Source organism: Oryctolagus cuniculus, chromosome 6 (assembly GCF_964237555.1).
Source record: "Oryctolagus cuniculus chromosome 6, mOryCun1.1, whole genome shotgun sequence".
Taxonomy (NCBI): domain Eukaryota; kingdom Metazoa; phylum Chordata; class Mammalia; order Lagomorpha; family Leporidae; genus Oryctolagus; species Oryctolagus cuniculus.
In genome coordinates this window covers 795,415-819,993 of record NC_091437.1, presented here as the reverse complement: position 1 = coordinate 819,993, position 24,579 = coordinate 795,415, and the positions used below count along the sequence as shown (strand labels likewise).

Here is a 24,579-nt window from a genome sequence, read left to right as displayed (position 1 = left end):
CAAGTTTGTACTCAGTACCTGGGGAAGCTACAGGAAAATTGCATAAGAAAATCCATGATATAAAATTGTACCAATTCTTTATTTTAAAATTGAAAAAAGATAATTTATAATCTATTTTCTAATTTGAGAATATTCAGCTTGTAGAAGTTATGTGGCTTCAGAAATAATTTATGTTCCTCAAAAATTAACTGTAGAACTAATATTATTCATCATCCAAATATATATATATGTTATATATTAAGATTTATTTATTTATTTGAAAGTCAGAGAGAGAGTGAGAGGGACACAGAAAGATCTTCCATCCACTGGTTTATTCCATAGATAGCTACAACATCCAGGCCAGGCTGAAGCCAGGAGCTTCACCTGGGTCTCCCACATGGGTAGCATGGGCCCAAGAACTTGAACCATTTTCTGCTGCTTTTTCCAGGCCATGAGGAGGGAGCAGGATCAGAAATGGAGCAGCAGGAACTTGAACCACTGTCCATACGGGATGCTGGTGTCACAGTTGGTGGCTTTATGCCTCAGTACCAGCCCCCAAATACAATTTTAAGTTATCTTCTGGCAACAATTAATACTAGATTGGGATTTTTTTAGATTTATTATTTACTTGAAAGTAAGAGGGACAGAGAGAGAAGGAGACCAAGAATTTTCCATCTGCTGGTTTACTCCCAATGGTCACAATAGCTGAAGCTGGGCCAGGCCTAAGCCAGGAGCCCAGAACTCCTTCTGGGTCTCCACAGAGGTGGCAGGGGCTCAAATATTTGGGCCATCTTCTGCTGCTTTCCCAGGTACATTAGCAGAGAACTGAATTGGAAGTGGAATAGCCAGGATGCAAACTAGTACTCTCATATAAGATATGAGCATTGAAAGAGGTGGTTTAACCCATAATGGCAGTCCCAAGATTTGTACTTTATTGTTTAGCAAGGATATGTAAAATCATAGAAATAATGGATAAGTCATTTTTATATTAAACTCACAACTTTTTAAAAGATTTTTATTTGCTTATTTGAAATTCAGAGTTACAGAGAGATACTGAAAGACAGAGAAAGAGAGAGAGAGAGAGAGAGAGAGAGACAGAGAGAGAAATCTTCCATCTGCTGGTCCATTTCACAGATGACGGCCAGAGCTAGGAGCCAATAACATTACCCTGGTCTCCCATGTGGGTACTGGGGAACAACTACTTGGTCCATCTTCTTTTACTTTCCCTAGGGCATTAGCAGGGAGCTGGATCACAAGTGGAGCACCTAGGATATGAACTGGCACCCATATGGGATGCCAGCATCACAAGTGGTAGCTTAACCGACTATGACACAACACTGGCTCAAAATTCACAACTTTTGCTGTTGATTCAAAGACTTAAAAGGAGAGTGGGTTCATGTCATGACTTACAGCATCCTTCCTGGTTCAACGATTTAATATCAGTATTTCTTTAAGCGGATCCCCTTTCTCAGCATCCTTTGAAGAGCATCCTTCACCTCTTTGTTCCTCAGGGTATAGATGAGAGGGTTCAGCATGGGTGTGACCACAGTGTAGAAGAAGGTGAAGAACTTGCCATATTTGGAAGAGAAGTTGGTCTTAGGGTCTGTGTACACCATTGCCACTGTCCCATAAAACATGAAGACCACAAGGAGGTGGGAGGAGCAGGTGGCAATGACTTTCTGCCTCCCCTCCTCTGACTTCATTTTCCCCACTGCTTGAGCTATACGGCCATAAGAAGTCAGGATCAACCCCACAGGCACCATGGTGAAGATGACAGCAGAGATGGTTAACTGCCACTCATTGATGGAGGTGTCACCACAGGCCAGGCGTATGAGCACAGGAATCTCACACAGAAAGTCATCCGGACAGTGATGGGGGCAGAAGAGCAGCTGGAGTGTAACAGGAGATAAGATAAGTGACTCTGTCAGACCTGACATCCAGGCCATGAGCGCCAACTTCCAACAGAGTGGACGGTGCACAATGGTAGTATAGCGCAGAGGCTGACACACAGCAACATAGCGGTCAAAGGCCATGGCCACCAGCAAGATGCACTCTGTAGCACCAACACAGAGGAACACACAGAGCTGCATGACACAGCCTGCATAGGTGATGCTCTTGTCTGGCCCCCACAGGTTTGACAGCATCTGGGGAACACAGGCTGTGGCCAAGCAGAGATCCAAGAAGGAAAGATTGCTAAGAAAGAAGTACATGGGGGTGTAGAGACGAGGGTCCATGCATGAGAGCAAGATGATGGTTGAGTTGCCCAGGATAGTCACGAGGTACAACATGATCACAATCCAGAAGAGAACCACCTCTACCTGGGGCCATTCAGAGAATCCAAGAAGGATGAAGCCCACCGGGAAGCTCTCATTGGTCATTTCTGTTGCATTTTCATTTGGTTTTGGATGGAATGTTAAGTAAAGTTTTATAGATGAATTTTGTAGACAGACTCTACTGCTGTTTATTTAGAAAAAAACAACAATATTACATTTCTAGGAGCCTTTAAATAGGATATATTGGTGCTTTCCTTTATATTAAATCAATAGAATACAGTCTCTTCCTCTCCACAAGGCTGCATTGTTTGCAACAAGTGGATGTTTTCAAGATATGACCACTTGCAATTCATCTCCAAGGTCTGAAATCCAGCATCCCCAATAGACACCACCACACATTCACTAAAAGCTACTTAAAGCTTCCTCCACCACTGTCCTTTCAGCTATGTATATAGAAGCTTTCTATACAATTTAGAATAGAATGTTGAACACAGTTATATTTTAAATATGTATTCTTCTAAATTAGTGGGTTATTATTTGCATTGTTTGAGAATATTAAAAGGAACACATGAGATAGTGATTGTCTCAGAAACAAGGCCTTTCTTATCTCACCAACTGGTGATGTATAATTTAGACCATGAGAGCTTAATTATGTTATTACTCTCTGAGTGTCTAAGTAAGCACCTTGACCTAGGAGACACAATCTAGTTTGCATACCTGGTTAATTTGCTATAAATACGTGAATTTAAGCTAATTTAAGTAAATGTCTTAAAAATTCCAAGTACTACTTTTGTCTGAGAAATTATTACAGCTCTCACCTCAGAAGAATGAACCACAAATTAAACTTAATAAAAGTTTAATAGTTCCTGTTGTCTTTTAATACAAAACTCCAAACACTATTAAAGCTAGTAAAAGAAAAAACACTATAATCAAGCCTAATTCTTGCCCCACAAAATATCCACTATTGAAATTATCAGTAATCAGTTTGGCATAATAAATGATTTTTTTTATTTAATTATAGCCTAAGTAGATCCTTTTTCACAATTTACAGCTACTTATTATTTTAAAGATTTGACAGACAGAAACTGATAAATGGACAGAGACATTTCTTCTATTTGCTGTTCACTCCCCAAATGCCTGCAGCAGCCAGGGCTGGGCCAGGTGGAAGCTGGGCACTCAGAGATCAATCCAGGCCTCCCACATGCTGACAGGGACACAACTACTTGAGCCATCATCCTTGCCTCCAAGGATGCATGGAATTGGAACGGAGCTAGGATGGAAACTAAGGTTTTCCAATGTGGAATGCAGGCATCCCAAGGAGCATCTTAACCACTGCATCAAATGCCTGTCTCTGTAAATGAATTTCAGCCAAGAACCATAATGACAAGTAGAATGAATTAGGGTGACACAATTATGAAATCTGTGTTTGTTTTAAAGCTTTACTTCATGAATAGGGAGAAAAGGTGCCAAACAGTCATTAGCTAGAAAATACTAACCTGGAACATTGGATTTGGTGTGCATTTTCCTGGAATACTAATTTTCCTTCTTCTTGGGATTGTAGCATAAGTCAAAGGAGATCAAAAGTATGAAAGCAAAGAACCAAAAAACAATAACATTAGGTAAAAGAAGATCACATTAAATATTGTGATTATTAGATTTTGAAAATGGAAAAACTGAAAAACTGGAGAAGAACATGAGAGACTGGTCATAGTCAATAGCGTCTTCCCAGGTGTTTATTCCATGTCTGCTGTCTGTGCGGCGCTCTGCTAGGATGTGAGAACACACAGTGAGCAGAGAGGAATTGACTGCCTTGTAGAGCTCATGGGCCTGTGGGTGACAAGAGAGCCAGTCAACAAGGAGCAAATAAATGCATCCTAAGGACTCAAGTTTCAGGTGTTGGGTTCTGTAAGTGAAAACCCATCAGGGCACAGTAATTGAGTAGCATAATGGAGGAATCAAGAGCCAGGAAGATCATTTGATGCAGGGAAAACAAAGGGCACAAAGTCTTATGCTGAAGAAGTGAATGTGCTCCACTAAGTCCATTGTGGCAGAGGAAAAGGAAGAACGACTGGTGCTGGTGGTCAGGGACCTCTGCTGCCTTCTCATGAGCCCTGAGGGAGCTCACCACCCTCAGCCACAGAACCTGCACTGGGTGCTGTGAGATGGTGCCTCTTCCTCAGTTGCCTGCATCCCCACAGCACTCAGTTCACCTGTTCACCTGTGCTGGCTCACTCTGCAACACTCCAGGATTGGCATGTGGACAGGAATGTGCCATTGCACCTCTGACTTTTGGTTCTGAGATGATACCACAGATTCAAGCTGTCCTTACGTAAGGGAAAAGTAAATTCAGATCAATGGCATATGTGATATTTTTGTTTAGAATTATATTTAGTGATTTTGGTAAAATATTATCTTTTTCGCTCTCTAAATGTGTTTTATGAACACTGTAGGTAATTAAGACAACAATGAAAATACAAGAAATTAAACTCTTATAATCCCACTCTCAAATATTATTTACTATAAAATTTTTGTTTTTTATTTTCAACATATGTTAATGAATTACATATAAATATATGAAAGATATGGAAAAATCATGCTGTTTACAGCTCCATATTTCACTAAATATTTGAATTGTGTACATGTTAAATACTTTTAGAAATATCAATCTTGAATTTAAAGCTTCGGAGTATTCTGCCTTAGAAACAGACGTTATGTTACATCTTGTCTTTTACTATAAATGTAGATGTCTTCCAAATATTTATTAATCTAGAACAACACTAGGATGAATATCTGTGTAAAGAATCCCTTGGTTCTGGGCTTACATTCCTTACTAAAATAAGTGTCCCTCTCTGAACCACACTGAGGCTGCCTGCATTGAGGGTGCCCACAGTGACCCGCATCACCTCTGGAGCCCTTCGCTTTGTCCACAACACTTCTCGAGTCATCCTGTTCCCTCTCTCTAATTCTGCAAGTCCAAAGGGCCCCCTATATTGAATTAAATGAGCATATTAATTTTTGTGTTTACAAGTCACTTGTGTTTACAAGACATTTGCAAATTCTTTCTCACCAAGATGTTTGTGCCATCTGATGAACAGTTAAGAGATTGTTACACATTATTGGCCTTTAAACTGACTCATCATGTAATCCACATAAGTTCCCAAATCAAAAATATTTAAGTGTGATTTATCTCCTTCACCTCCAGAATGTTGTTCTTTTTTCAAATCTCAATTCATTTTTCATGTTGCTGTCTTCATTGCTGTTGCTCAGGGTTTACAAAGTGTCCACTGATACATTTGAGTAGTTTCTTAATGTTTTCATGTCCTACATCTAAGCCATTCATCAGCATTAATTCTGAGGTGAAATAAGATCTAAACTTCATGACTTACTTGCCATTAAATTCCCAGTGTTTGTGACCAGAGGAGCCTGTCTCAGCTCCTGGCATCACAGATCATCTTTGCTGTGCTCATAGCTGGAGTCACACACCTCGTCTTCATAGTTGTGGGATAATTACCAATCTGTTTTATCAGGTTCTGGAACCAGATACTTTTCTGATGTCTTTATGTTTTAATTAATAAGTACATAATATAAATGTTATTTCTAAGTAGGCCATGATTTCATTAAGATTGACTCTGATTCTAATTATATATTCTAATTACACACACACACGAAGTATCCACAAATGTGGAATAAATTAAACTATGGTGCACTTTACAACAGCAGTTGGTTAAACAATTCACTACCCAATACATCAGGAGAGGTTTCTGAAATTCACTGCTGTGAGATGAGAGATGAAATCACATGCAGTAATATTCCTACAGCAAAGGTCATAAAAATAGCTATTAGTGTCTATGTGTGTTGTAATATGCAAATTCCACAATAAATCTATAACACATGATCCTTGAGACTGAATAGAGCATGATGATAATTTTCATCTTAAAACACATCCTGTTTCACAAGGTATGACAGAATTTCACACAAGCCCCCTTCAAGTCCAGGGACATGTTATGCCTTCTGCCCATGTTCATGCTTGTCTGCCCCTCCCTCATTCATTTTCTACCCTCTCCATCTCAGAATGTGAGCAGCTCACCTGGGGTGGACAGACAGCAGATCGTTGGCAGCCTACCCAGCTGGGAGTTCCCTGCTGATGGTCCTCTTCTTGGGATCTTACCACAGACTTGCCAATCTGGGGATGCTCCCCAGTGAAAGAGATTGCAGTGTAGACATTAGGAAGGGGGATAGAAGGTGACTCTCCTTTTATTTCCACTAAGGGGAGGGCACAAGGAGCATAAGGCAACCAGCCATCCCCAGGAGGTCCCAGGGACTGCTGACTTCACAGTAATCAGCTGCCAGTCCCAAAATACTGCAGAGACCCAGCACATGAGACATGCTTCCCTTACTTTCAGGAAACGAAATGAGCCATCACTTTAACTCTTTTCAGCTGACTGTTGATTCCACATTTATCATTTTGAGGGAGTGGGAACATTCAAAATCCTTCCTTGTAACTATTTTGAAATACACAATGCCTGACTATTAACTATATTCACCAACTGTGCTCTAGAACACCAGGCTTCTTCATCCTTTCTAACAGTAACATTGCACTCATGGACAACCTCCCCCCATTTGATCCTCCCTCTCCAGCCTCTGGTGACAACTACTCTGTTTTCGACCTGTATGAGAGCAAATGATTTCAATTCTTGATATATGTGAGATCATGGAGTACTTGCTTTCCTGTGCCTGACTTACTTTATTAATGCCTCCAGGTTCAACCACATTGTCATAAAGTACAGTATTGCTTTTTTATTATTAAAAGTGTATTGTTGTATATATATGCCACATTTTCGTTATCACACAAGTAATTCTGTTTCTTGACTATGGTGAATAGTGTTATTTTGATTATCATCATACTGATTTCATTTTCTGTAGATACATACCCAGGAGTGAGATTGCTGGGTCATACAGTAGGTTTGATTTCATTTTCAGGGGAACTACTCCACTATACTGTTTTACATAATGGTATCCTAATTTACATTCCCAATGAAAGTGTGTAAGTGTCCTGTTTTCTCTGTCCTCTTGCCATCATTTATTATTTTATGTCTTTATGATAATAGCTATTCCAGCAATAGTGATGTGAGAATCCCTAATGGTTTTGATTTGCATTTCCCTAATGATTACTGATGATCATTTTTTTGTGTACCTGATGGTCATTTGTATGATTTTTTTTTAATTTTCTTTATTTGAGAAGTAGAGTTACAGACAGTGAGAGGGAAAGACAGAGAGAAAGGTCTTCCTTCCACTGATTCACTCCCCAATTGGCCGCAATGGCCAGAGCTGCGCCAATCTGGAGCCAGGAGCTTCTTCTGGGTCTCCCACGTGGGTGCAGGGGTCCAAACACTTGGGCCATCTTCTACTGCTTTGCCAGGCCATAGCAAACAGCTGGATTGGAAGAGAAGCAGCTGGAACTAGAACCGGCACCCACATGAGATGCTAGCACTGAAGGTGGAGGATTAACCTACTGCTCCACAGCGCCGGCCCCATAACTTCTTTTGAGAGATTTCTTTTTGGGTCTTCTGTCCATTTGTAATCAAATAATTTGGATATTGATGTTGTTGTTATTGAGTTGTTTGAGTTCCTTACAAAAATAGATATTAACCATAGTAACACGACCAAGAAATTTGTTTATTAAATAAAATTTCTACAGCCATTGGCTTATTTATTCACTCCACAAATGTTCATTGAATGCCTGTTTTGTCTCCACACGTAAGTAGTCATTAGAGATACAATAGGGACTAAAACAATGTTTGAAAAATATAACCAATAAATAAGGATGAAAATACACATTCAGATGTACATTTAATGTGGGATATAATGTTTATGTATGTGGTGGAATGAGAAGGCCATGCCAAGATACCGCTGGCAAGTGAGTGTCAGTTACTCAGGAATGGCTTTAAAACCCACCTGGCAACAGAGCCTGCCTGGAAACAGGCTGTGATTGTATGGCTTTGGATACTGCCTAGCAACAGGCTGTGACTGGTTAAGGCATAGACTGCCCCTTGACCAGATTGGCTGCCTTGGCTATTTATACCCCGCTAGCTCTGGTCAGCCAGTTGAATGGCCCACAGCCTGTGTGCGGTCATGCCATTCTGGATTACCATTGTTCCTCATTCCTACCCCTATCTGAGCAAACACTCCTGTGGTCTCCTGTTTTGAGCGCCGGTTAGTCAACGATGGGTAAGATCCCCTGGGGGACAAGCTAAGACAGGCACAGCTGCATACAGAGACCACATGGAAATGAGAACGGGGTCAACAGTGGTATGGCCAAGAATCATGCCTCCCATTGCTCAAAAATAAATGAAAAGAGGGAAATGTGGTAGAATAAGAAGGCCATGCCAAGATGGTTGCTGGCAAGAGCTCATCAGTTACTCAGGAATGGCTTCGAAACCCACCTGGCAACGGAGCCTGCCTGGTAACAGTCTGTGATTGGATGGCTTTGGGAACCACATGGCAATGAAGCCTGCCTGTCAACCAGCTGTGATTGGATGGCTTCAGATACAGCCTGGCAACAGGCTGTGATTGGTTAGGGCATAGACCACCCCTTGACTGGATTGGCTGCCTTGGCTATTTAAGCTGTTGTACCAACTGAAATAAATGAGTCTGTGGAATGCTGGCCTCTGGCCCACTTTCACCCGACTCCCGGGGTCTGTGTGGTGACTCCGCGCCTCTTGCCCCCACCACGCTCCTCCTCTCAGAACGATTCCACAGCAACATATATAAGTGTGGGGGGGGGGGGGGGAAGGAGCCTTCAACTACCAACAATTTGAAACATCCTAGAAAACCTGGACACAAACATCTGTCACCAGTACACAAGGAGATCACAAGCTGATCTCTGAAGTTTCTTTGGTGATGTAAACTGATAGAGAAATAGAGAAATGTTAGCAATGTTTGAGTCAATCACCTTTTAATAGTTAACCCACTGATCAAGTGTGAAGCAGAAGACCAGGAACTTCAAGTGCGTAGTGCTTTAGGGAGCAGAGCATTCATTGGATCACAAACACTGGATGAGGCAAACTTTAGCTTACCAAGCAGTGATAAGAGAAACTGTGGACACAGTTTGTTATGAAACTTAGAATTATTTACTAATAACATTTGAGCAAATGTGACTACATATGACTAAATGAATCATGGTTTTATTGTGGAAGTCGAGGGAAGAAATGTGCAGATCAGGTGTGGGTTCTTCTGAACCTTAGGTGTTAACTTGAATGAAGCTCACACAGACAATAGCATCAAAGGTTTATTAAAGGAAAAGAAAGTACACTTTTTAGCAGAGTGAAAGTGGGCCAAGAATCAAGGCACAGACTGAGGCTGATAATTGAGGCCCCAGATACAGATAAAAGCTCTATTTTATGGGTTGGCTCTCGGGTGAGGGCAGCCTCCAGTGTCATCCTGAGACTATGGCACAGAGGCTCTCTGGCCATGATCATGTCTACATACAGCTTCTTAGTGAAGGAGTTTTTTTAACTTGCAGTTTCCCCCCTCAGCTTCAAGTAGCTATTCTCTGCCTTCTACCTCAAGGTGGAGGATAAGAACAGGGAGACATAGACAGAGAAATGGAGAAACAAATTGAGACTATGAGAGAGTTTTGGAATTTGCTTTTCTCAGCTTCCCCAGTTAACACTTAACCATCTCCTGCCTCAGTGTGACTAAATATTCTCTAGAAATGCAGGGGGAAGATATTTAACCTAGCAGTTAAGACATCAGTTTAGATGCCCTCATCCCATGTCAGAGTACCTGAGTTCAATACCCTGCCGAGGCTCCTAGTAATGCAGACCCTGGGAGGCAACAGTGGTGGCTCAAGTCATTGGGTTCCAGACATCCTTGTGGAAGATCTGGATTGCATTTCCAGCTTTTGACTTTGGCCTGGCCCAGTTACAATTGTTGGAGGCATTTGGGGAGTGGGCCAGTTGTCTCTCTTCCTCTCAAAGAAATATTCTTTAAGTTCATAGGAAAATAGAATGAAAATATATTTTAAAATATACCGAAAATGCCACAAACTTCAGCAATATGTAAACAATGATATAAAAAAGAAGTTGCAGAGATTGGTGAGATGGATGTGGGAAAATGAATAATGACAACTCCTCCCATCAAAACTTCTAGAAAATCAGCAAGGAAATAGCAGAGTTCATTAACACTATAAACCAAGTGGACCTAACAGATATCTACAGAACTTTTCATCCTACGCTTGTGGAATACACATTGTTCTTAGAAGTGCATGGAACTTTCTCTAGGACTGACCACATGGTAGGCCATAAAGCAAGTCTCACAAAGTTCACAAACAGCCCTTTCAATTTCTGTTTGTTATGGAAGATATTTATTGTACCTTTATTCATGAATGAGATCTTTGCAGGATACGGTATTCAGAGTTGACAGTTTTGTTTTTTTTTTTTTTTCAATTAAGACTTGGAATATATCTCGCCATTTTCTCCTAGCCTATAGGGTTTCTGATGAGAAGTCTGCTGTGAGTCTAATGGAGACCCTCTGAAAGTAATCTGGTGTTTCTCGCATGGACATTTTAGAATCTTTTCTTTATGTTTTACTGTGGAGAGTTTGACTACAATGTGTTGTGGTGAAGATCTTTTCTGATCATGTCTATTATGAGTTCTATGTGCTTCCTGTACTTGGATGTTCCTTTCTTTCCCCAAATTGAGGAAGTTCTGTTATCATTTCATGAAAAAGGCCTGCCAAGCCTTTCTATCTTTCCATGCCTACAGGAACTCCTAGAACCCCTATGTTGTTTTGTTTGATAGTATCCTGTAGATTACCAACAGTGTTTTTGAGTTTTCTAATTTCTTCTTGTTGTTTTTGGTCTGAGTGTATACTTTACTGTGATTTGTCTTCTAAGCCAGATAGTCTTTCTTTTGCTTCACCAATTATGTTGTTAAGGCTTTCCATTGCATTTTTTATTTGTTCTATTTAATTCTTCATTTCCAATATTTCATTTTGGTTTCTATTTAAGACTTCAATTTCAACGGAGAAATTTTCTTTCATGTCATGTAGGGATTTCATTAGTTTGTGCATTTGCTTCTGAGTATTTCTGAGTAGTTCTATGATCAATTTTTGGAATTCTATTTCTGGCATTTCTTCAATCTCTTTATCCTCACAATCCAGGATTGAAGTGTTGAGTCCTTTTGCTGGCATCATGTTGTCTTCCTTACTCTTGTTTCTTGAATTGGTACATTTATTATTCAGCATTTGTGGAAACACTTGTTGGTTTCTTTGTGGTTTTTTTTTTTGCTGTGGCGGCTTTTATCTTTGGACTTGTGGAATGTCTACTTCTTTCAGCGAATACCTAGAGGCATGGCAGATGTGGCCAGGGAGCTCTGTTCAGTGCTCCAGGGTGAAGGGAGTGTCCAAGGTGACACCTAGGTTGGGTGTTGTAAATCTCCTTTTTTTCATCAGAAGGGAGGTTTGTTCTGCTCTGTTGGAGTAGACTCTGCTCACCTCCTCTCCTCAAAGGTGACCAGTGCCTGGGCACTAGCCCCAGTGGGTATAATATTCATCTTTGCTGCCATAAGAAACACACACAAGATCTATGTAGTCCTCAATATAAGCACAGATTCCACAGCAATGTCCCTCACCAGGAACCAGGGATCTCTGTGCATATGGAGACTCTCACAGTGACTGCCCAAAGTCCCAGTCACACCCTGAGCCCTCCCATGCAGCCTCAGTGTTTTCACTCCCACAGTCACAAACACCCAGGCCCCTGTCAGTTCTCCCTGCCAGACTCAGGAGTCTCTGTTCTGCTGGTTGCTGGACGTGGATACGAGCTGGTGCAGCTGTTACATATGTCCAAAATGGTGCCCACTCTCTATTAGCTTGTTACAGGACACCATTGCAGGGTGATTGGGAAGAGAGAAACTTGTGCCTTTTTTCTCCTCCAGTTTGGCAGCCACACCATCCCCCACAGGGCTCCAAGCAGGATTCCTTCCAAGCTCTTCCTGCAGCTCTGTCGTCAGTGGCTTGGGCTGCTGCTGACTGGTCTCACCTCACTCTACAAAGCTTGTGTGGAGGCTCTCAGCTGCTGGGGTCCTAGTTATGCATGTCTACACTCTCCATGTAGGTCTACAATGTCCCTCTAATTAGCATGGCTTTCCTCTGCCCTTTTCTCCCTAACACTTCCCTGAGACTGCACTCTCTCCACTTTTTTTAAACTATCTCCTCCTAGACTAGAGTAGTAAGCTCCCTCCCTACTTTGCCATCTTAGTCCAATCCCTCAAGGAATTGTTTAATTCAGATTTTTTTTTCAATGACTCATTGTTCATTCAGGAGCCGGTTGTTTGAGCTCCATGTATTTGTACAACTTTATTTTATTCGTATAAGTTTCTTGTTGTTAATTTCCATGGTTCCATTGTGATCAGAAAAGATGCATGCTATGACTTTGATTTTTTTAACTTGTTAAGACTTGCTTTTTGAGCTAGTATACAATCTATCCTAGAGAGTGTTCTATGCACTATTAAGAAAGAATGTGTATTCTGCCTCTGTGCCTGGAATGTTCAGTAAATATCTATTATGTCCATTTGGTCTGTAGTGTACACCAAATCATTGGTAGTGTACTTTAACTGTGCTATTTCTTTGTTGATTTTTTTGCCTGGATAATTTTACCGTTCATAAAAGTGGGCTGCCAAAGTCCCCAATATTAATGTATTGGAGCTTTTCTCTCCCCTTAGATATAATAACATCAGTGTTCTAAAATTGGTAGCACTGGCATTAGATGCTTATATATTTACAATAACCCTATTTTCTTTTAAATTGATCCCTTAATCATTATATAGTGAGTTTATTATGGGCAGCATATTGGTTTTTTGTTGTTGTTTATTTGTTTTTATTGGAATTAATATAGAGGCACAGGAGACTTAGAATACCTAAAACAATCTTGTACAAAAAAAAAAAAAGCTGGAGGCAACACAATATCAGATTTCTGGACATACTAAAGGGCAGTTATAATCAAAACAGCATGGTACCAGTACAGAAACAAATGGATAGACCAATGGAACAGAATAGAAACACCAGAAATTAATCTAAACATCTATAGCCAGCTTATATTTGATAAAGGAGCTAAAAAATTCCGGGAGCAAAGGCAGTCTATTCAACAAATGGCGCTGGGAAAACTTTCAGAACTAGTGGGACATGGTGGACCTACCTAAAGGGCATGGATGCCCAAGGCTCTGGACACCAGCCACTGAATCTATGCACCAGCCCTATAAAGGGAGGTGAGGTGAAACCTCAGTAGCCCAAGACACTGGCAGGGAAGCAGCAAGAAGAGCCTAGAGCGAACGAGGCTTGAAGACCTGTGTGGGAAAGTTCACCAGACTAACTAGAGGAGAGAGGAAAAAAAATAAAGAAAATAAAATAAAAGGGACCAGTATGGACACGAGTCTCTCTCTCCACTCACCTTACAAAGGCGAGCAAGACAAAGAGCAGGCGCCATTTTGGACATATGTAAAAGTTGTGCCTACCATCAGCCAAGCAGAAAAACCTGACTTTGGGGTGGGGGGGGTGAAATAACAGGAGGTTAGGACCTAGTGAAGGTGTGGAGCTAATGAATTGAGACTGAAAGAAAAAAAAAAAAAAACGGTGTGTGAGAGAACTCATGGAGTTCACGTGTGTACACTCCAGAGACGCTACAAACTCGGTAACCTTGGCAACCCGGTCGGAGACTGCAGGGGAATTTGAGCTCACACCGAGGACAGCACAGATCCTTTGTGTGGTCCTTGGGACACAGCAGATGAATATTATACCCACAGGAGCAAGAGATCAGACACTGACTGCTTTCAGTTCTGCTCAGCTGTGCAGAATTACTTCACTTCTGAATTTAAAAAAAAAGAGAGAGAGAGAGAGAGAGATTTACCATGCCTAACCTGGGTGTGTCACTTTGGCACACCCTTAACCCTGAAGAACCAAGCAGAGCTCTCTGGCCACACCCACCACAAGCCTCTAAGGATCCGTCAAAAGCAGACAGTCCACTTAATACAGTTATAGTATAACAAGAAAAAACACCACAGCAAGGGAAGAAGAAACCAAAGAATATCTCCACAATGCCAAGCAACAAATGCAGAAACCGAGGAAACAAGAACAAGGCAGACATTATGATGTCCCCAGATGAACAAGACACCCCAATCCAAGGTTGTGAATATGAGGAGATAGAAGAAATGCAAGAAATGGATTTCCAAAAAGTTTATGATAAGAACATTTAGAAGTTTTCAAAAACAAATGCTTGAACTATGGAAATCCTTACTGGACAGGATGGAAAATCTCTCTCATGAAAATGAAATCTTAAGGAGGAATCAAAATGAAATGCTGAAACTAGTAGAACATGAACTTGTGATAGTGAAATCAAAATGAAATGAAGAATTCAATAGGTCAAATGACAAACACATTAGAGAGCCTTAAAAACAGAGTCGGTGAAGCAGAAGAGAGAATAACAGACTTAGAAGACAGAGCACAGGAAAGTATACAGTCAAACCAAAGAAAAGAAGAGGAAATTAGAAATCTAAAAAATATTGTTGGAATGGGAAGCTGGATACACAGCAGACTCATAGAATGGCAGATGTCCTAAACAGCACTCTGACCTCAGAATCAGCCCTTAAGGCACTCGGATCTGGCTGAAGAGCCCATGAGAGTATTTTAGGCATGGAAAGCCAAGACACTCTGGCAGAAAAAAAAAAAGAGGACCTAAATGAAAGATCTCTGTGAGTGAGGTCCTAGTAGAAAGAACAGGGCTGTCAAAGAACGAGGTACCTTTCTCTGAAGGGAGGAGAGAACTTCCACTTTGACTATGACCTAGTCTAAATAAAATGGAAGATGATGAACTCAAGAGGCTTCCATATTCTTGGCAACTCATGACAAGAGCCTAGGGAGAATACTGACGCCATAAACAAGAGTGTCAATTTGTTAAGTCAACAACAGGAGTCAGTGTGCACTTATTCCTCATGAAGGATCTCTGTCCTTAATGTGTTGTTCAATGTGAATTAATGCTATAACTAGTACTCAAACAGTACTTTATACTTTATGTTTCTGTGTGGGTGCAAAATGTTGAAATCTTTACTTAATTTATACTAAATTGATTTTCTGTATATAAAGATAATTGAAAATGAATCTTGATGCGAATGGAATGGGAGAGGGAGCACGAGATGGGAGGGTTGCAGGTGGGAGGGAAGTTATGGGTGGGAAAAGCCATTTTAATCCATAAGCTATACTTTGGAAATTTATATTTCTTAAATAAAAGTTTTAAAAAATGGTGGAATTGAAAAACATCATGCTGAGGGAAACAAGCCAGTCCCAAAGGGACAAATATCATATGTTCTCCCTGATCAGCGACAACTTACTGAACACCTAAAAGGAAACCTGCAGAAGTTAAATGAACACTATGAGAAACAATGATTTGATCAGCCCTTGTCCTGACTGTTGAGGAACAACTTACTATTTTATTCCTTTTAGTATTTTTTTTGTTCTACTTAATAGCATTGGTTGAACTCTTTACTTAACACACAATTATTCTCAGTCATTTAACTGAAAAGTGATTCCTGTTAAATAAAAGAGTGGGAACAAGAGAGGAAATAGATGTACAGTTCAGCACATGCTCACTCTGACTTACTTCTAATGAGAGCTAGAAACGTGCCAGGGGATTCCAGTTCAATCCTATCAAAGTGGCATGTACCAATGCCATTTTACTTGTTAAAGTGATCAGTTTAAGTTCATAATTGATCAGAAAGATAGGGATTACATAAGTAAGACCAATGTCTGCAAATAATAATTGATAGAATTAAAAAAGAGAGAATGATCCTACATGGGAAGCAGGATGCACAGCAGATTCATAGAATGGCAGATGTCCCAAACAGCACTCTGGCCTCAGAATCAACCCTTATGGCATTCGGATCTGGCTAAAAAGCCATGACAGTTGCACAGGCATGGAAAGCCAAGACACTGTGCCAAAAAAAAAAAAAAAAAAAGAAAGAAAAGAAAAAAAGAAAGAGGACCTAAATGAAAGATCTCTGTGAGTGAGATAACAGCAGAAAGAACGGGCCATAAACGAAGGAGGTACCATTCTCTGAACGGAGGAGAGAACTTCCCCTATGAATATGGCCTTGTTTAAGTAAAATCAGAGTTGGTGAACTCAAGAGGGTCTCATACCCTTAGCAGCTCATGACAAGAGCCTCAGGTGATTACTGACATCATAAACAAGAGTGTCAATTGTTGAATCAGCAACAGGAGTCACTGTGCACCTGCTCCCCATGTAGGACTTCTGTCCTTAATGTGTTGTACTATGTGAATTAATGGTAAAACTACTACTCAAACAGTACTCTATACTTTGTGTGTCTTTGTGGATGCAGTCTGTTGAAATCTTCACATAGTATATATTGAGTTGATCCTCTGTATATAAAGATAATTAAAAATGAATCTTAAAGAAGAATGAGATGGGAGAGGGAAAGGGAGTGGGAGATGGGATGGTTGCAATTGGGAGGAGGTTATGGGGGGAAAAGCCATTATAATCCAGAAGTTTTACTTTGGAAATTTATATTTATTAAATAAAAGTTGAAAAAAATAAATATCCATTATTCTTTCTAGTAAGTTATATTTTCACTGATGTTAATGATAGAAGTTACCTTCCTTTGTTTCTAAAGATTTATTGTTTCTTATTCCTTTTTTAAAAGATTTCTTTATTTATTTGAAAGGCAGAGTTACATATAGAGAGAAAAGAGACAGAGAGAGATTTTCCGTTCACTGGTTCACTCCCCAAGTGGCTGTAATGGCCAGAGCTGGGTTGGTCTGAAGCCAGGAGCCAGAAGCTTCTTCCGGGACTCACATGGGTGTAGGGGCCAAAGCACTTGGGTCAGCCTCCATTGCTTTCCCAGTTCCATTAGCAGGGAGCAGGTTGGAAAGCAGAGCAACTGGGAATTGAATTGACACCCATATGTGATGCTGGCACTGAAGATGGTAGCTTAACCCACTGCACCACAGTGCCAGCCCCAAGATTTATTGCTTCTAAAGATTTACTTATATTTATTTATTTGAAAGGTAGAGTGACACAGAGAGAAGGAAAGAGGGAGGGAGGGAAAGAGAGAGAGACAGAGACAGAGAGAGAGAGAGAGAGATTGAGATTTTATCTATTGGTTCACTTCCCAAATGCCCACAACAACCTGAGGCTGGGCCAGGCTTAAGGTAGGAATGAGGAATTCCATCTGGATCTCCCAGTGGGCGGCAGATACCCAGTGCTTTGGACATGAATTGCTGCCTCCCAAGCTCATTAGCAGGAAGCTGGGTTTTCCCAATCACTCTGACATGGTATGCAGGCATTCCAAGTTTGAGTTGAACCCAACCCACTTTAAGTATCATCTGTAAGGCTGGTCAAATGGTGATGAACTCCACAAGTTTTTGCTTGTTTGGGAAGTCTTTATTTCCCCTCCCTTGATAGCTTTGTTTAGAAACTTCATCTACGGGTTTGTCAAGTATTCTGGGTTAGCAGTTTTTTTGCTATTGTTGTTCAAAACTTGGAATGTATTTTTTCATTCCTTCCTGAACTTTTAGGTTTCTGTTGAAAAAGTCTGCTGTCATACAATGGGAGTTCCCTTACAAGTAGCCTGGTGTTTTCTTCTTGGAAACTTAAGATTTTTTTGTGTGTTATAAATTGGAAAGTTTCACCAGAATGTGTTGTACGAAGTGTTCTTTTCTGTCTTTGGGGGGATTCTATGGGTTTCCTAATTTTAGATTTCCATATATTCCTGAAGATTAAGGAAATATTCAGCTATTATTTAACTGAATAAATTTTCTAAGCCACTTCTCTTTTCTGTTTCATCAGGGACTCCCAAACTTTCATACTGGCTCATTTAATGGTGTCCAGGAGATTGAATGCTATTTTCATTCTTTCTCATTTGTTTTATCCTATTTTTTTTTTGTCTGACTGACATTTTCACAGGCCCATCTTCAAATTCAGATATTTTTCTTTTGCTTTACTTACCCTGCTATTTTTTGACTGATGGAGATCTTCATATCTAATATTTCTGTTAGGTTCTTTTTCAATATCTCAATCTCATTCCCATCATGCCTCAGTTTCCTAATTTCATTTAGTAGTCTGTATACATTCTCTTGTATCTCTTTGAGTGACATCAGAATTATTCTTTTGATTTTTTTTATCAAGCATTCTGTCAGTCTCCATTTCTTCAGAATCTGATACTAAGGCATTAGTTTGTTTATTTAGGCCATTGTATGGCTCTGTCTTTTACTACTTCTTTTGTGACTCTGTTGAATTTTGTGCAACCAGGGGATCAGTTTTTTCTATATCTTTTTTTTAAAAAATTATGTATTGAAAGTCAGAGTTACACACAGAAAGAACGAGGGGGTGGATCTTCCATCCACTGGTACACTCCCCAATTGGCCACTATAGCTAGAGCTGCGCCAATCTGAAGCAAGGAGCCAGGAACTTCTTCTGGGTCTCCAACGCAGGTGCAGGGGCCCAAGGACTTGGACCATCTTCTTCTGCTTTCCCAGGCCATAGAAGAGAGCTGGATTGGAAGTGGAGCAGCTGGGTCTCGACCTGGCACCCATATGGGATGCGGGCACTGCAGGTGGTGGCTTAATCCGCTACACCACAGCACCGGCTCCTCTATATCTTTTAAAGGATAATTTTCATAGATTGAGAGATTCCTTCCCTGAAGGTATTTCTTTGACTTCTGACACAACTGACAGAATGGGAGAAAATGTTTACAAACTATGCAACTGATAAGGAGTTAATATCCAGAACATATCAAGAACTCAGGAAACTCAACTACAAACAATATAAATAATCCAGTCAAGAAATAGGCAAAGAAAATCGACAGGCATTTTTCAAAAGATGAAATTCAAATGGTCAACAGATAGATGAAAAGATGCTCAGGATCACTTGCCATCACCACCATGAGGTTTCACCTCAACCCCGTGTAAATGGCTTTCATATAGAAATCAAAAAACAATAAACGTTGGCAAGAATGTGGGGGAAAAGGTGCCCTAATCCACTGTTGGTGGGAATGTAAACTGGTACAGCCAGTGTGGAAGACAGTATGGAGACACCTCAGAAATCTGAATATAGACCTACCATATGACCCAGCCATTACACTCCTGGAAATTTACCCAAAGAAAATGAAATCAGCATGTGAAAGAGTTATCTGTGCCTCAATGTTTATTGCAGCTCAATTTACAATAGCTAAGATATGGAATCAATCCAGTTGCCCATCCACCAACTACTCAACAAAGAAAATGTGATATATATACACTATGGAATACTACTCAGCCATAAAAAGGAATGAAATCCTGTCTTTTGCAATGAAATGGATACAACTAGAAACCATTATCCTTAGTGTAATGTGTCATTCCCAAAAAAGACAATTACCATAGTTTTCCCTGACCTTTGGTAATTAATAGAGTACCTAAAAATGTAATGTATATGAGCAAAATCGATATTTTGAGAATTGATTATTGTTTACAACCCTAGTCTCTACTGTGGAAGACCAGAGTTTTTTTCTTCCTACTATTTGTTGAATTTTTACTTAGTAGAGGGTTAATCTTATGATTATAGAATAAACTGAAAGTATGTCATTGCAAAAATAGAAAGAATAAGAGAGGAAGGATGGAGTGTGGGGTCATGGGTGGGAGGAAGGGTAGGGTGGGAAATATCACTATGCTCATATATCTGTATATATGAAATACATGAGATTTGTTCACCTTATATAAATAAAAAAGTTGATATTCAATATCCAAGTCCCTTTTGAAAACTCAATTGGATATAGGCAATATTCTGATTCCACATTTTCAAAACACAATAATCAACACCTATATCTATGTGATATATTTTATACATATTTTCTCTTAGGAAAATTGCCTTGCTAGTGTGTACATAGAAAAATAAATTTGAGAAATATATTAACATTTTTAACCACACGGAGGTGACATTAAGTTTGGATTAGACATAGAAAGCTGCAGGTCTTCAGTAATAAGAGTGCTTGCACCCTTTGTTAGGTTTCAAGTGCCTCTGAGGCACCTCAAAGGAAGTTTCATCTTCTGAAAACTCCAGCTGAGGAAGAGCATACCCAAAATGCAGGTAGGCTCCACTCTCTGTGTCATGAACACAAACAAATTAAAAAGGAAAGGCTGCAAATGTAGTAAGAACTCAGGGAAACTCCAAGGAAATCCCCCCCTTTCAGGTTTGTCTAAGCTAATCTATGGTATACAGTCCTCCCCATGAATTATTATTATATTTTCAACTTTAAATCCCAAATAACATCAAACATATTTTTTATAAATTCCAGAATGTTCTGTTCATCATTATTAAGTTGCATAAAAATAATATATATGCCTCAAAAGTTAATGTTGAAATTAATATTTACCCAAGACAACTACATTTTGAACACTTATTGTATGACACAAATGGTATTGCATTTGGATATTTACTTAGCAAGGTGATATTTAAAGTATCAAGGATAAAAATGAAAATAATTTAGTCTTTTTGATCAAAACTTCCTTTGGGGAAATATTTAAAGACTAAAAAATGAGTAAGTAGCAGTCATGACTTTCAACTTCCTTTCTGGTCCAAATTCTCAATCATCTACTTTTGCTTATGCAGATCCCCTTTCTCAACACTCTTTGAAGAGCACCCATCACTTCTTTGTTTCTCAGAGTATAGATGAGAGGGTTCAGCATGGGTGTGACCACAGTGTAGAAGAAGGTGAAGAACTTGCCATATGTTGAAGTAAAGTTGGTCTTAGGGTTTATGTACACAACTGCCACTGTGCCATACAACATGAAGACCACAAAGAGGTGGGAGGAACAGGTGGCAATGACTTTCTGCCTCCCCTCCTCTGCCTTCATTTTTACTACTGCTTGAGCTATACATCCATAAGAAGTCAGGATCAACCCCACAGGCAGCATGGTGAAGATGACAGCAGAAATGGTCATCTGCCACTCAGTGGCAGAGGTGTCTCCACAGGCCAGGCGCAGGAGGGCAGGAACATCACACATAAAGCTGTCCAGGTGGTGATGGGAGCAGAAGGGTAGCTGGAGTGTGATGGGAGATTGGGTCAGAGACTCCATCAGGCCACACAGCCAGGCCATAAGCACCAGCTTCCAACAGAGTGGACGGTGCATGATGGTGGTGTAGCGCAGAGGCTGGCAGACAGCCACATAGCAGTCAAAGGCCATGACCACCAGCAGGACGCCTTCTGTGGCCCCAACACAGAGAAACATGCAGAGCTGCATAACACAGCCTGCATAGGTGATGCTCTTGTCTGGCCCCCACAGGTTTGACAGCATCTGGGGCACCGGGATTGTGGTGAAGCAGATATCCAAGAAGGAGAGATTGCTAAGAAAGAAGTACATAGGGGTGTAGAGACGAGGGTCCATGCACGAGAGCAAGATGATGGTGGAGTTGCCCAGGATCGTCATGAGGTACAGCATGATCACAATCCAGAAAAGAACCGACTCTTCCTGGGGCCATTCAGAGAACCCAAGAAGGATGAAGCCTACTGGGAAACTTTTGTTAGTCATTCCTCTTGCTTTTGCATTGGGGTTGGATGCAAGGTGAGATATTATGAATGGATTTTGTAGAAAGATTTGGCTTAAATTTGTTTAGAGAAAGTAAGCATTGTTAGTTTTCTAGGCCTTTCGGGAATGTGTCCCTTCACCTTAGTTCCATAAGATACAATCTCTGTTTCTAAGGCTGCGTTTTTATGTCAAAACAATATTTTTAAGACAGCTCCCTTGGAATTTGCCTCTGAGATCTGTAATCACAACATCCCCAGTGGACGCGTTCACAGAGCTCCCTCACATGGTTCATGTTCCTCGCAGCACACCTCTGCAGTGATAGTCACAGCAGCTCTCCAAAAGTCTTGCAATAGGAAATGCTAGATCCAAACCTTAGCTTTCACTTATCTACAACATAATCCTTCAACAAGGCATATTTTTATTATTTGGTGATGTTAGTGGGGAAAAATGAAATTCAGGTAATCTCAGGATCAAAGTCCTATTGTTTTCAGTGTAAACCCTGAAGGAGAACCTGAAGTCATTAGCAAACCCTGGAGTCTGAGGAAGCACCGTGCACAGGAGACACTCTGACTTTGAAAATAAGTATATAGGAGCTGGTGCTGTGGTGTAATGGGTTAAGTCACCACCTTCAGGGCAGGTATCCCATAAGGGTGCCAATAGAGTCCCGACTGCTCCACTTCCTATCCAGCTCTCTGCTATGACCTGGAAAAGCAGTAGAAGATGGCCCAAGTCCATGTGCACCTGCACCCATGTGAGAGACTGGAAAGAAGCTCCTGGCTCCTGGTTTCAATCAGCACAGCTCGAGTCCATGTGGTCACTTAGGGAGTGAACCAGTGTGGTGGAAGACCTCTCTCTCTCTCTCTCTCTTTCTCTCTCTGACTCTTTGTCACTCTGCCTTTCAAATAAATAAATCTTTAAAAAGTAAATAAATGAATGCAAAAAAAAAAGCAAATCTAGGATGGGCACATGGTTTCTTCACCCTAGATAAAGTAATGTAATTAACTCTTAAGTAAACCACTCTAACATGCTGAGCCACTTTTCTTATCTAAGTAAACAGGGTCAACATGCCAAGTTAAGAAATCTCATTGAGAGGATTAAGGTCCTGATTAAAGGGATAAAGTATAATGGCTCCTGTTACCTTTCAGCAGAAAACAGTCAGCTTGGACACGGACATCATGGAAAACAAAACCCCAGCATTGTTATCTAATCCTTGATGTCCTCATCTATCAGCTAGGCATAATACATAAATGTCAACCAAGAAATAAATAAAAATAGAAATGAGTCATGATGACGAATGATGATCTGTGTGATGATTTTAAAGCTTTGTTTCCTGGGCAAGTAGAAAGGATGGAAGGCAGTTGTAGCGTTAAATTGAGTTAAGAAACACGATCCTAGCATATTACGTTTCTGGCTTGCAGATCCACCAAGAATATGAATGGAAGTGAGCACACAGAAAATTAAATGACTGGAAACTGAGTTACAGATTTGAACATCAGATTTTAAAAGTGGGCAATCCAGGCAAGAATTTGAGGAACACTACAAGGGACTGCTACAGGACAGCAACTTCATAGGGGGTTAGCCATGGCCTCCATGCACCTCACATAGGGAAGAGAAGTACAAAGCTTTATAAAGCTCAGAGAGCAAGTGGACAGAGGCCACATGCCACAAGGGATTCACCTTTTTCAGATGAGATTTACTACATATGAGAAAAGCATTGTTTTATTAACAAGAACCAGAGTAGGATTATTTCATGTCATAGAAGAGGAAATCTTGAGCCAAAGGACTCTGTTAGCTCCTAGAAGTTCTGCATGGCAGGGAGAAAGTGAGAGCCAAGTCATGGACAGGGGCAGCATCTCTGTTCTACCTCTATCTCTGTTCTACCTCTATCTCTGATCTGAGCTCTACAAAGCACCCAGAATTAATGACAGAATGTCCACTCTGTCCTGTCAGACTGTACCGGGTCTTCACCGCATTTTCTTACCTGAATCCACCTTTGCCTGATGGGGATCACCTCTGCAAGAAACAGTGTCATGTGTACAAAACTTGTCCATCTGGATTTTCTCTTGGAAATGATATCATGGATTCAGTTGTGTTGAGTTTTATATTTTTATTTATGAGAGACAGAGTGTGTGTGTGTGTGTGTGTATGTGTCTACCCATTCATTCGTGCAATCTTCCAAATGCCCACAATGACTGAGAATGGTCAGGTCAGACAGGAGTTGGGAATTCAATCCAGATCTCCCACATGGGTGTGGGGACCACGCTACTTGATTTGTCTCTTGCTGCCTCCCAGGATCTGCATTGGTAGAAAGCTGAAGTCAGTAGCTGGTGGGAAGCATTGAACCCAGGTGCCACAAAATGGCGTATGGGTGTCTCACCCAACATCTTAATCGCTGAGCTAAATGCCTGCCCTTGCCTTATATTTATAAATATCTATAATTTTCATTATATTAATATATTTTGTGTTATAGATCATTGAAGACATATATGAAACACAATAATGTAATAATAAAGATAGGTCTAATCCCACCATCATAGATTTATGATAAATTTGTATTTCTTGCTTTCCACACCCCATGGCCATTGGGTTGCTGTGTCATCCTGAAGTTTGGCTACAATTATGGCAGGATCCATACATTTCTATTCTTGTGGCTGTGGCCAAATAATGATTAATTGATTGTGGGGAAACACATCTCTCTCATTCTCTTGTCTCTGCCTCTCTCCATTTTCTGTGTATCTCTCTCTCTCTCTGACTTTCTCTCTGT

General features: G+C 40.5%; 2 protein-coding genes across 2 annotated transcripts; both read right to left on the bottom strand.

Annotated features, from left to right (window-relative positions):
- Positions 1–1,007: 1,007 nt before the first annotated feature.
- Positions 1,008–2,615, bottom strand: LOC127488835 (olfactory receptor 2H1-like). Its single transcript, XM_051839461.2, has one exon. The coding sequence runs from the start codon at positions 2,355–2,357 to the stop codon at positions 1,419–1,421; it is 939 nt and encodes a 312-aa protein (XP_051695421.2). The 5' UTR covers positions 2,358–2,615; the 3' UTR covers positions 1,008–1,418.
- An 18,261-nt stretch (positions 2,616–20,876) lies between these two features.
- LOC100349302 (olfactory receptor 2H1-like) lies at positions 20,877–21,818 on the bottom strand. Its single transcript, XM_070076399.1, has one exon. It carries the CDS (start codon positions 21,816–21,818, stop codon positions 20,877–20,879), a length of 942 nt encoding a protein of 313 aa, XP_069932500.1.
- Between the last annotated feature and the right edge of the window lie 2,761 nt (positions 21,819–24,579).

Bases quoted from the DNA above. Each gene is read 5' to 3' on its own strand.
- LOC100349302 (XM_070076399.1), bottom strand. From the start codon at position 21,818: ATGACTAACAAAAGTTTCCCAGTAGGCTTCATCCTTCTTGGGTTCTCT.
- LOC127488835 (XM_051839461.2), bottom strand. From the start codon at position 2,357: ATGACCAATGAGAGCTTCCCGGTGGGCTTCATCCTTCTTGGATTCTCT.